This window comes from Eptatretus burgeri, chromosome 6, assembly GCF_056783735.1.
Source record: "Eptatretus burgeri isolate ZD-2024b chromosome 6, Ebu_testis_v1, whole genome shotgun sequence".
NCBI classification, from domain to species: Eukaryota; Metazoa; Chordata; class Myxini; order Myxiniformes; family Myxinidae; genus Eptatretus; species Eptatretus burgeri.
Genome location: NC_140966.1, coordinates 74,050,388 through 74,063,808, shown reverse-complemented (window position 1 = coordinate 74,063,808; position 13,421 = coordinate 74,050,388). Strand labels below are relative to the sequence as shown.

Below are 13,421 nucleotides of genomic sequence, written 5' to 3'. Positions count from 1 at the left end.
TTGTTGATCTTATCAAACCCCCAACACCTTCGTTTACTAATGGCGCTCTCTGTCATGTATCTGGACCGGAACAACCCATCGATCACCTTTCCCTTTCCTCACGAACTCCGTTAAAGAGACGACAAGACCACGTGGAGCGGTTGTTCCTTGTTTAAAGGGTTTATTTAAACTCCTTCACGATGTCCATCTCCGTTCACCCGAAGGTTTACCTTTGTACAGGTGTTGACGAGATTGGAAAACACCAACATTACAAGTGTTCACCTTTATAACAGGTGGGAGAAGGTTTTAGTGTGAACGCAAAAACACAGCTGCACGAGGCCGTTGGACCTCTCTGACGTCATTGCCAAGCGTGTCACGTGGTTGAGTTCGCCTTGATTGGTGTAAAGTACGTACATAATTTCACACAAACCAATGACCGTTCAAGATGGAGGTGTTCTTCAAAACGTTAAACACTTCCTGGTGATCAGAGACCTTTGTGGGACTGTTGGTGCAGCAGGGGGAAGGTCTCGTTACCCTTTAGGGGTTTTCTCGTCACCCTTTAGGGGTTTTCTCGTCACTCTTTAGGGGTTTTCTCATCACCCTTTAGGGGTTTTCTCATTACCCTTTAGGGGTTTTCCGAACCGTGACCATGGAAAGTGAATCTCAGGGATGGGAACACAAGGTCCATTGGGGTTTATCACAACCAGGGGTATGAAATACACGTTCCACGTTCGGAACACCTTCGATCGATCCTCGGAATCCCTTTAACATTGAAAATGTGCAGCGATCGGGGAATCATTGACACCCACACACCTATCATTTCACCTGTTTCACCTGGAGAGGGAGTGGGAGAGGGAGTGGGGACCGGGAGTGAGAGCGAGAGGGGGGAGTGGGAGGGGAGGGGGAGGGGGAGTGGGAGGGATAGGGGTAGGGGGAGGGATTGGGAGGGGAGTGGGAGGGGAGTGGGAAGGGAGGGGAGGAGGAGTGGGAGAGGGAGACGGAGACGGAGAGGGAGTGGAAGGGGGAGGGAGTGGGAGAAGGAGGAGGAGACGGAGAGGGAGTGGGAGGGGAGTGAGCGACGGAGAGGGAGTGGGAGAGGAAGTGGGAGGGGAGAGGGAGGGGGGATGGAGAGGGAGTGGGAGAGGAAGTGGGAGGGGAGAGGGGGAGATAGAGGGGGAGTGGGAGAGGGAGAGGGAGACGGAGAGGGAGTGGGAGACGGAGAGGGAGACGGAGAGGGAGGGGGAGTGTTTTGTGATGCTTTGTTCCTGAGTTTTGTAATTGTGATGGTATGATTGTGTGACAGTTTTTGATGACTTATTGCTTTGCTTATTGTTCTCTTTTGTTATTTTTGTGTTGATCCAAGCCGACTGCAACGTCCACTCGTTTTCTTCTGCTTTATACATATTTTCATGCGTTTGTGTTGGTTCTTCAATATTCTTTCACTGCCGAACAGTAGCACCTGGTACCCTTTCCCTCAACGTATAATTAATTACCTTTCCATCGATTTATTTTACAGAGAAACCTTAGCAGTCTTCACGGTTTGTGAGTGACCATGATGCCACCATAAGAGATTCCATTAAACTTCATAAATATTCCAAACTCCGTTGGGAACGAATTCCCTTACAAACACACCATGGGACTCCTTACTAATACTTCCACTACCTTCTCATACTCATGTGAGGCACACAAACGATCACTCTGACAATACCTTGTCAGACCTGTCAACCCCAAATTATGAAAAAATATTGTGAGAATGTTAAATGTGTCCAGCGAGGTCGTGAATCGCCCCAAAAATCGAGGAGGGTCTGGGGGGCATTATGTGGGGTAATGTTATGGTATGTTTGTGGGGTAGATGGAGGAATATCATTGTAAAGATCGGATTATATGGCGTAGCATAGTCCATGGACGAGCAGGAGACATCTCGATGTATATTAAGTCAGGAAAGCTGTGAGTTTGAGGTTGTTACGTGTCACCACATTGGGGGTGGTGCTGTGTTAACTAGTTAGTGTTTAAGGCTAGTTTCTCTCGGTGTGTTATTGCCCCCTGTGACCATTTCCTACGTTTTTTTCATTTACAAGGCCAGATATAAAATGGAACGACGTTTTAACAACGACCAGCAAGCCATGCCCCCGAGGCTTATGATTGGTCGGTGTGACATCAGAGAGGGGGCTTGATCAGAGAGAGGACAGCAAGTGTGAGGAGATGGAGTCAGAACATCGAGGGTCTTGGTTTTGCTCTTCTCAGCACAACTATAAAGCTGCCCGATTCTCGTTGTCGTGTTGTGTTGATTTGCTTGCGTGCTGGAGCAAGACGCCAGCCATTGACTGTTCGACTGGGTCGTGAAGTTTGTACGTTTCTGAGTAGAAGAGGAGGAGAGGAAGAGCGCATCTCTCAACGATAGCCTCAGCAATCATCCTGTTGTATGTTGAAGGACAAAGGCAGCACCATTTGCTGCGAGCGGACCTGGCATTGAGACAGGAGCAGCATCAGCATATTTAAGCGTGAGAAGAAACTGCACGGCAGATTGTGGGCCCTGGTGTGTAGACCGTCCACGTGAATTATCTCACGTACATGACAGCAAAGAACGACTTGGTGCCGTTTTTGGGTTCGGTTTCCCACGCAGTGGCTACGTGGTTCGATCGGCAGGCTCCTGAAAGGTCATCTCTGGACACACAGCTAAGTGCCAGATTAAAGGGAGGATTTTCTTTTATTTTTATCTTTCTGCTTGTCTGTTTTTGTAACCGAGTGGAGACATCTCAAATTGGCCTTTAGTTTACTTCACGTTTCATTACTCATGCTTTAATTTATTTTCATTGTGATGTGTTTATTTATTTCCATTATAACTCGTTCACTTATGTTCATTAAACCCTCATTTGTTAAATTTACTGTGTTTGTCTACTCATTTTGGGTTCGAGGATAAACCCCATGTGCTTCTGTCCTGGTGGGTGCCTATGGTAAATGCCCTTGTTGTTTTCCGCCCTGCAGGTGCTATAATCTCCAAGGATCTTAGCTATTCACCTCCAAGTAGAACTGTTCAGCTATCCGTCCAGGTCGGTGTTAACCGCCCGTCCACGATAACTGGGTCAGGAATGGGATATTAACTAACTGACCGTGGACACGACAATAATAAGTGTCAGTGTGTGTCAGTCCATCATTCCGTCAGTGTGTCTCTTCCATAACTCTAAAACCATTACACCTATCAGCCCCAAACGTTGCATGCATACTAAGGGAACTCCAAGGTAGGGCATGAATGTAAATGGCTGTTTGGGTTAATACACAAAAACCTTTTTGAAGATAATTAACGGCCTCATTTAATTGTCCTTTATCAAGGCGCCATCCTTGGTCAGCTCCTGAGTCAGCTGTCTGTCAGATTGCTGGGGTCTTAATTTGCCATTTTGCTTGGCCTGTTCAACAATGCCTTGATTTGGAACAGGCCGCAACGGTTTCTTAATGATAAAACGCTCAAATATTTTTTTCATGTGCGTCACTCATATCATCCAATGCTTCATATTCATACTTATGAATCAGTGAATACATCACAATGCTTATCAACGCTTGGAGATGCCAGTGTTCATGGCCTCATTTAATTTCCGAAAATGCTACAAGCTCTAGAATTGCTTCACTTCAAAATGTAAACTTCTTACTTGACATTAGCAGCAGTTCTGACTGCTAATAAAGTGTTCCTTTGTCGGATTCAAGCATTGTTTGAGATTCCGGACATCTGTTTATGATCAGGCAGACATGTCTGGGCAGTGTTCATCTCTGAACAGTGTTTGTCTCTGGATGTGTTCGGGCAGTATTTGTTCCTGGCCGTGTCCAGATGGTGTTTGTCTATGGACCTGTCCGGACGGTGTTATCTCTGGACAGTGTATATCTCCGGGCGGTGATTGTAGTATGACCATGTTGTGGAACTCTTATTATTCAAGATAACTCTTCACACTCAAGTCCACTCAAGGAAAAGTACAATTCAATAAGAGAATATTTATTACGCGTAATATCACGAAGCGAAGGGACATTGATGTAATACATACAATGGTCTCTGCCAATTTGGACTTTTAAGAATTGTCTATACTAGTGCGGGCCCGTAGGGGCGGGCCCTTAGGGGCGTGCCAGTATGTGCAGCTTCGTGCCTGCAGTATCAGGTCCCCAGCATCAATTGTGTCGTCATATCAAACGAAGAAGAAGAAGAATTGTGACGGCCCCTCTCTCTCCCCCTCCTCTCTCCCTCCCCCTCACCCCCTCTCTCGCCATTCTCTCTCCCCCTCCTCTCTCCCTTCTCTTGCCCCCCCTCTCTCGCCCTTCTCTCTCCCACTCCTCTGTCCCCCTCCTCTCTCCCTCCCCTCTCTCGACATTCTCTCTCCCCCTCCTCTCTCCCTTCTCTTGCCCCCTCTCACCGCCTCTCTCGCCCTTCTCTCTCCCTCCCCTCTCATGCCACCCTCTCTCTCCCCTCCTCTTTCCCCCTCCTCTGTCCCCCCTCATCTCTCTCTCCCCCCTCCTCTCTCCCCCCTCTCTCCTCCTCTCTCCCCCTCCTCTCTCGTCCCTCTCTCTGTAAATGTATTCACAAATGTCTACCAAGCACAACGATTAATTCCAACCTTGGGAAAAAACAGCTTTCAAATCCTTGGGAAACAGCCGTTTCCCTCGGGAAAATTCAAACCTTGGGATTAATTAATAATTTCAATAATAATCAAACCTTGGGAGTAAATAATTAAATAAATTAATAATTAAATAATAATCAAACATTGGGATTAATTAATTAATTCAAACCTTGGGAAAGAACAGCTTTCAAACCTTGGGAGACACTTGGGAAACAGCTGAAATGGATGAGGAAGAACTATATCAAACTTTGAAAAGGCACATACCCAGGTCCCCAGTGTCGATTGTGACATCATACCAAACGAAGAAGAATTGTGACGTCAATCCTTCAAAATTTTTTTTCATTAAATAAACATTAATTGTGACGTCATTCGTGACATCATAGCACCGTGTCCTGTCATTGGTTCACAGATACATGGCCGTAACTTGGGAACCGCTCGTCTGATTGATACCAAACCTTGAAAAGGCACATCCGCGGGGCCCCGGCAATATTCTTGGCAAGTTTCAATCCAATCGGACCGTCGATCGTGCAAAATAAATAAACAAATAAATAAACATTAATTGTGACGTCATTCGTGACGTCATAGCACCGTGTCCTGTCATTGATCGACAGATAAATGTCCGTAACTTGGGAACCGCTCGTCCGATCGATATCAAACCTCGAAAAGGCACATCCGCGGGTCCCCAGCAATATTCCTGGCAAGTTTCAATGAGATCGGACCGGCGGTCGTCGAGAAACGGCGGTCACAGACAAACAGACAAACACACACACAGAAATTGCTGGAATTATCGATAGATATAATACAAAAGGAAAGGAGGGGGACGTTTAGGGGGCCGAGGAGAAGAACAGAGAACAAGAGGAGGGGAGCCAGGTCATAATGATCCACATCTGACCTTGTCTGGGCCAGTTTAAAGCAATACTTGTGAGAGAGAGAGACATCCCAGAAAGTTCTTATCATCTTTGTTAAAACAACAAACAAATGAACAACCAAGGCAAGGGTAAAACAATTATTGACACATTCAGGCTGTCACCATCACATAGATCTTTAGAAAAGCCTGTCTGGAGATGACAGGTACATTAATTAGAAATCTAAGAACAGAGAGAGAGGGAGAGAGAGAGAGAGAGAGAGAGAGAGAGAGAGAGAGAGAGAGAGAGAGAGAGAGAGAGAGAGAGAGAGAGAGAGAGAGAGAGGGGGGGGGGGGCAGAGAGAGAGAAAGAGGGGGAGAGAGAGGGGAGAGAAAGGGGGAGAGAGAGGGGGGAGAGAGAGGGCGAGAGAGGAGGGGGGAGAGAGAGAGAGAGAAAGAGGGGGGAAGAGGGGGAGAGAGAGAGAGAGAGGGGAGAGAGAGAGAGGAAGAGAGAGAGAGAGAGAGGGGTAGAGGGAGAGGGGAGAGAGAGAGAGAGGGGGAGAGAGAGGGGGAGAGAGAGGGGTAGAGGGAGAGGGGGAGAGAGAGAGAGAGGGGAGAGAGAGGGGGAGAGAGAGGGGGAGAGAGAGGGGGAGAGAGAGGGGTGAAGAGAGAGGGGGGAGAGAGAGAGGTGGGGAGAGAGAGAGAGAGAGAGAGAGAGAGAGAGAGAGAGAGAGAGAGAGAGAGAGAGAGAGAGAGAGAGAGAGAGAGAGAGAGAGAGAGAGAGAGAGAGAGAGAGAGAGAGAGAGAGAGAGAGAGAGAGAGAGAAAGGGGGAAAGAAAGGGGGAGAGAGAGAGGGGGAGAGAAAGAGAGGGGGAGAGAGAAGGGGAGGGGAGAGAGAGGGGGGAGAGAGAGAGGTGGAGAGAGAGAGGGGGAGAGATGGGAGAGAGGGGGAGAGAAAGGGGGGAGAGGGGCAGAGAGAGGGGGAGGGGGAGAGAGAGAGTCGAGAGAGAGAGAGAGAGTGGGAGAGAGAGAGGGGGGGGGAGAGAGAGAGAGGGGAGAAAGAGAGAGAGGGGAGAAAGAGAGAGAGAGGGGGGAGGGGGGGAGAGGAGAGGAGAGGACAAAAAGACAGGGAGGAACAAACAGGGAGGGACAGCAGAGCAGAACATTGGGTGCATAGAAAAGCAAAGAGAATTGGCATTCGGCCTTTAGCTTCAGTACAAGAGTGAGCAAGAGAAGATACAAGTTCCAATAAAATACGTTTGATTTTAGGTTCCACTAAATGAGTTACATCAAAATTAATAGTAATTGAAAACAGGTGCAGTAATAGTAATTGACAGGTGCAATGATTATAATCTAACTACAATTCTTATACAGTGAGGCTATTGATGGCCACATTTGAGCAGATCGATTATAACAAACTACCATTTAAAAAGGAAGTCCGCTTCAACACTCGATAGAAAATGGATATGAGACATTATTATTTTCCATCTTCACTGTTATTCCATGCAGAATCATTTTGATGAGACGGTATGAATCATAATCAACTGCTCCACTTCACGTCTGCCTTCCCTTCCTCACCTCATGCTTACCTCCTCCCAAGCCCCTTCCCCCTCCATCCCCATACAACCCTCTGGATGTTTATAAGCATTACAGCTGAAATGCGATTAGCTCACGAATGTTTTAACCTCAACAGAATTTCAAGAAAACTCCAAGGAAGTGCATGACTGAAAATTGGGTCTTTGGGTTAATGAAAACACCCCTTTTAAAGATAATTAATGGCCTTATTGATTTATATCCTTTATCAGGTGCTCCTGAGCCACCTTGCTCTCTGGGGTCTCAAGGCGTATCCTGATGTACCTCACTGGGGTCTGAAGCCGCCATGTTTTTTGGCCTGCTCAACCATGCCTTGACTTGGAACAGGCCGCAACGATTTATTTTTGAAAATAATTTTCTTCTTATTTTTTTTAGATTTAAACGATAATTGTTTTTTTTTTCTCACTTTCCTCACTCATATTATCGAATGCCTGTTCATCATAGCTAGAAATTGCTCAGTACATTGCAGTGCTTATAACGCCCGGAAATGCCAGCATTCATGGTTTTATTTCATTTCCACACATGCCATAACTTAGAGAATCTCTTAAACTAAGCTGGATTACAAAATGTAAGCTCCGGAATCGAACATGGCAGCAGATCTTACTCTTAAAAATGGCTTAATTTGTCCAATTCGAACATATTCGACATTTTGGGGATCTCCAGGATGTGTTTGTTTAATATTACTGTTCGGTGATTGCTAATCACGTGCCAAGTGAGCAGTTTCTTATGAACCGTTTCACCCCATACCACACCTCTCTCTCTCTCCCTCCCAACACTATCCCCCTCTCTCCGAACCGCCCTCTCTCTCTTTCTCTCCCACCCTCCCCCTCTGTTGAGGGGACTGTAGCATGTATGAATCAGATTCAGAGTGAGCCAACCAGAGGGGTGGAAAGGTCGCTGCATGCACGAGCATACATGCATGCACGCAGACCTTTACCATGTAGATATCGTGGGTTTTAAATGCTCCTGCCTCAGGTCTCAAAGTATCCACCTCCATTTCGGTAAGGGCGGTCATGAATCATGGGCCAAGGTGTGAAGTTTTGTTTTCAAAGTTTTGTACCGAGGGCTCTTTTGAGGATCGTCACTGAGCCGAATAGTACTTCGTTTGTCATAATATTCCCAGTGATGGTTTTTGAGATCTCTGCAAGGTTCTTCATCATAATTATTCCCATTGCTTCAATGATCACTGGTACAATTTGTGATCTCTTCAACTTCCAGCACATTTTTCACTTCATTTTTAAGATATTGGTATTTAGTCATTTTCTTGATTTCTGAGTTGTTTCGGCCAAACTCATTGGGTGCTGAAAACCAGAGAGAGAGAGAGAGAGAGAGAGAGAGAGAGAGAGAGAGAGAGAGAGAGGGAGGGGGAGAGAGAGGGAGGGGGAGAGAGAGGGAGGGGAGAGAGAGGGAGGGGGAGAGAGAGGGAGGGGAGAGAGAGGGAGGGGGAGAGAGAGGGAGGGGGAGAGGGAGGGGGAGGGGGAGGGGGAGGGGGAGGAGGAGAGGGAGAGGGAGAGGGAGAGGGAGAGGGAGAGGGAGAGGGAGAGGGAGAGGGAGAGGGAGAGGGAGAGGGAGAGGGAGAGGGAGAGGGAGAGGGAGAGGGAGAGGGAGAGGGAGAGAGAGAGAGAGAGAGAGAGAGAGAGAGAGAGAGAGAGAGAGGGAGAGGGAGACGGAGAGGGAGAGGGAGAGAGAGAGAGAGAGAGAGAGAGAGAGAGAGAGAGAGAGAGAGAGAGAGAGAGAGAGAAACAGACACAGACTCAAAGACAGCTTCATCATGGGAGATGCCAATGATTCGAAAAGCCTTGGTTTCCACAATGTGAAGTTAAGTGTGGTGTGAGGTAGAAACACGAGCCCATAGGGAAGAGCAGTACTCCATCAGGCTGAAAATTAAAGATTTGTATGTGGTTAGGAGCTCAAGTGTGCCAAGGAAGGACTTGCAACAATGGAGGATGCCCAGTCGGCGACTGGCTTTGGAGGCCAACTTGGAAATGTGGCTTTCCCAGGAAGGATCATGGCAGATAGTGAGGCCAAAAAGCTTAAAAGAAAGGGCTTCCTAATGAGGATTGTTGGGGAAGTGGATGGGGGGGGGGGGGTAGGGAGTTCAAGACGGTCCTTTCGGAGAGACATAGTGAGAGTGTGAGATTTGTCAGGATTGGAAGACATCTTCCAAGTGTTTGACCATCTTGTGATTTTATCCAGGTCTGCAGAGTGAAGAGACTGCTGCCTGCCAATCTGAGGGATGACAGATGGTACGGCAGAGGGTGCAGTCATCAGCAAAGAGATACAGAGGATTTTCCAGGGAGTCGGAAAGATCATTTATGAAAACCAGAAAAAGCACAGGGACCAGAACGCCGCCTTGAGGAACTCCAGCTTGGACAGGAAGAGGAGATGAGAAAATTATATTAAGAGCCACAGATTAACTGCAACAGGAGAAGAAGTCTGTGAGCCGTGAGTGGAGATTGCCCTGGATACCATAAAAAGACAGTGGTGAGCAGGGAGGAGTGCCAGACCGTATCGAAAGCTCGTGATATGTCCAGGGTGATGGCTCTGATCTAAAGGCCCAGTCACACCTTGACGTTTTAGCCAGCAATGGCAACGTATCAAAATGTATGTAAAACGCTGGCTTACGCTGAACTTTTGATGTTTTTTTTTAAAAGATTCGGACGTATTCATAACAAGTTGGTCGTATGCATAACATATTAGTAACGGACACAGAACGTTTCGTTGTCTTATAGATAACTTATACCAACGAATGCTTAGCCTGTTGTCGGCGTTCACAACCTATGCCCAACGATAGTCTAACTTATGCATTCCGCGCTGCACGTATCGCCGACGATCACGTGGCACAGCCTATTAAAAGGCTGCTGCACAATGATTCAAATCATAACCGCCGGAGAAATGGAAGTGTCAACATCGCAGTCACACCTTGGCGATCTTACCAGCGTATGCCGACCTCTGAAAAATGCATCTAAAACACTGGCGCACGTCGAATACGGCATGGGTAAGTTTGGTATACGTGAATAGAACACTAAAGTACGCTATCATACGTCGTAGTAAGTGGAGTATGTCTTGAAATTTTAAACGTGTTAAAATTTTTACGACGTACTTTCCGTATGCCTCACGTTCCGCATGCGATGGGAATAAGTTGTACGCACGATATGCGATCGTTGGCACACGTCGCCAAAAGTTACTTGAAAGTTACTCATAAGTTGAAACACGTCGAGGTAATGGTTAGCGTCAGTGTTCCAGACTCCCTGGTTTTATTTTTTCTTCGGTATGACGGTGATGTTGACACTTCGATTTCTCGTGCGGTTATAATATAATATAATTATAGGCTGCCGCTCAACGATTTAAATCAGAACCGCACTGGAAATCGAAGTGTCAACATGACCGTCATACCGAAGAAAAAAACCCCCCCAAAAAACCAGGGAGTCTGGAACACTGACGCTAACCATTACTTTGACGTGTTTCAACTTATGAGTAACTTACAAGTAACGTGTGTGGACGTGTGTCAACGATCGCGTAACGTGCATACAACACGTTACTCATAGGTTATAAATAAGTTTCGGGTACGCTAAACATTACCTCGACGTGTTTCGACTTATGATTAACTTACAAGTAACATGTGCGACATGTGTCAATGATCGCATAACGTGCCTACAACCTATGGGCAGCATAGCGGAACTTGTGAGTCATACGCTGGCATAAGTCGTAAAATTTCAAGCATGCTAAAGCTTGAGGACAACCGCAAAGTCCAACGATGAAAGCCAGCGTACTACGACGTATGGCAGTGTTTTTCAACGTGCTCTCAATGTTTCCAAAACTTACCCATAACGTATTCGACGTGTGGCAGCGTTTTAGACAAATTTTTCAAAAATCGGCATAAGCTGGCTAAATCGTCAAGGTGTGACTGGGCTTTAATGTCTGGTATTGAGGATCTCCATCCATTGTTGGAAAAACAGAAGCAGCATGTCCAGGGGAGAGTCACCTGGTCTGAATCCAAATCGATCATCGGAAATCAAGCCATTGGAGAAGAGGAAGGATTTAATGTTGTCAGCAATGATTGATTCCATGACCTTGCTGATGATTTCCAAGCAGATGGCAGATGACCTTGAGCAAATGAGAGGGTGAATAGAACAGAGAGAGGGTGAGCAAGAGTGGCAGAGTAGGTTTTTAGGACATGTGGGCTGATGCCCACTGGACCGGTTGCAGAATCTGAGTCGAGGTTTGACAGCAAGCTCTCCAATTTGTCAGGAGAAAAGGGCACAGAGTCCAGGAACAGCTGGGTGCGACTGAGTCAGGTGGGTACAGAAAGCGATGGGTTTGGGACACAAGATTTAGAAGTAAATACAGAGTTTAGGCATTCAGCCTTTTCACGTGTGGTGTCAGCAGTGCGGCCATTTGAGGTAAGGGAGGGGATGGAGGGGGAACAGACACCAGAAACAGATTTGATTCGACACCACCAGGATTTGGAGGAGGGAGAGAGCTTTGAGAGTTCAGACTTGAGAGTTCAGATACGATATCTCATAAAGTTGACACGGATTCGGACGAAACTTGGTGGACACATTGGGTGTGTGACAAAGAAGAATTGTTTCAATTTTGGAGAAGATCTTAATCCGGATCCGGATCCGATAATTTTTTTTAAATGATTCTTCACCATTGAGAGATGGGGCTAAACCAATATATAGCCTGATATCTCAAAAAGTTGTAGACAGATTCGGATGAAGCTTGGTGGACAGATTGAGTGTGTGACAAGGAAGAAATGATTCGATTTTGGTGAAGATCCACTTCTGGATCTGGATAAGATAATTATTTGATTTTTAAAGCGATTTCTTACCATTGAGAGATAGGGATAAAAACGATATATAGCATATTTCAAAAATATATTGGGCCAGATATGTTCTCGTGGATCAGGCATTGCGTGGCAGAGGTACGCGCTCTACCGATTGCCCTTCTAGTTGATAAATTTAATACTGTGCCAAAACCGTTTTTTACACCACAAGCAAAACTGTGCTTTCCTGATTGCTTTTATAATTTTTATTACACGAAAACAGAAGTGAAGCCGTCCAGCTGCATCCTTCCTCCAAACTTGCTGGTTGAGCTAAACCAACAGGTTGAGCAATCATTGCACTTGTTACATTACAGATGCGCTTCATCAACTGTGTTGTTGTTCCTTTCCTCGACTCAAACAGGACAGCCGTTGCATTTCCAGATCATTTGGAACTCAAAGTCTTCAAATTAATCTGAACTGATGAAAGAGACTCGAGCTATGTTCATATGAACATTTTAATTTCATGTTCAAGATCTTCCCATGGAAAACTTCAACAATCCTCACGGTCTTCTTGCTTTGATGTTTCTTCTTCCATGTACGTACATTTGCCCTTCCTTGGTTTCCATTATTATTACATGTGATGCGATTGTTTATCATAAAAAAATATCGGGAAGTTGGATAATTTGTGACATAATTTACAATTAATTTAGTGATGAGTTACAAATAAATGATGTCTCGCAAAAATATTGAAACATACCTGTATTCACAAGATCCTGTATTCAACTTCATTTACATTGTAAACCTCAAAACACAGTTCCCTTACCTGAAGGAAGAACCTTAACGTGTAAGCAATTGAATGGTTTCCCGACCGCATGGATCATCAGCTGGGCACCGTTCTTCCTCAGGGTTTCGATCCTTTCAGCCCAGAACCTCTCCAAACTCGGATCCACAACCTCGGTCACGGATCCACATCAGTAGATTACCTACATCAGCAGATCCACAACCTCATTTGCATACAGGCAGTCGGTCAACCCATCAATGCAACATCACTAATCAGACTCCACTCACTGGAGGATTGAATGTGTTATCACATAGTTACAACTCCCATTACACCTTCTATAATATGATAATCCATAAAATCATGTACATCTTACCATAAATATAACACGTCCACCAACAAACATGATCATCCCACTCACCTCTGGATCAAACTGTTGTTCAAATATTTAAAGGGATATTTCTAAACGGTTTTTAATGCTTCCTTATCTCCAAGCAACCACTGAAATGGGTTTAAATGGTTTTCATATATATTTTAATCATATATTTATATAAACATCTCGTCAATAATATTTGTACTATTCACATTGTATTTCACTCATTCTATGTGGTGTCGTTTTATGATGTTAAAGAAAACTTGTTTTTATCTGCTAACTGTAACTTCCTGTGTTAGCATACGTCTGATGAGTTGTTTTAATCTATTGACAAGTTCAGTGCCATGTGTGGTTCCTCGCACAGTCCGAATTATTAGCCCACGTTGGACTTCGTCTGAAACGGGGCTTGTGCATTTGGTCTCGATTTTCGTGTGCGTGCGTGAGTGTGTCTGCAACCATATCTCGGACATGTATGGACCGATTCTACT

At 45.7% G+C, this 13,421-nt stretch overlaps 1 protein-coding gene across 1 annotated transcript in view; it reads left to right on the top strand.

Annotated features, from left to right (window-relative positions):
• Positions 1-12,130: 12,130 nt before the first annotated feature.
• The window catches only part of LOC147025066 (T-cell surface glycoprotein CD4-like), a 65,329-nt gene continuing 64,038 nt past the window's right edge, over positions 12,131-13,421 (top strand). Inside the window, exon 1 of the mRNA XM_085885627.1 lies at positions 12,131-12,377. Coding sequence (XP_085741753.1) covers positions 12,323-12,377 — 55 coding nt within the window. The 5' untranslated portion in view covers positions 12,131-12,322. The remainder of the gene's footprint in view (positions 12,378-13,421) is intronic.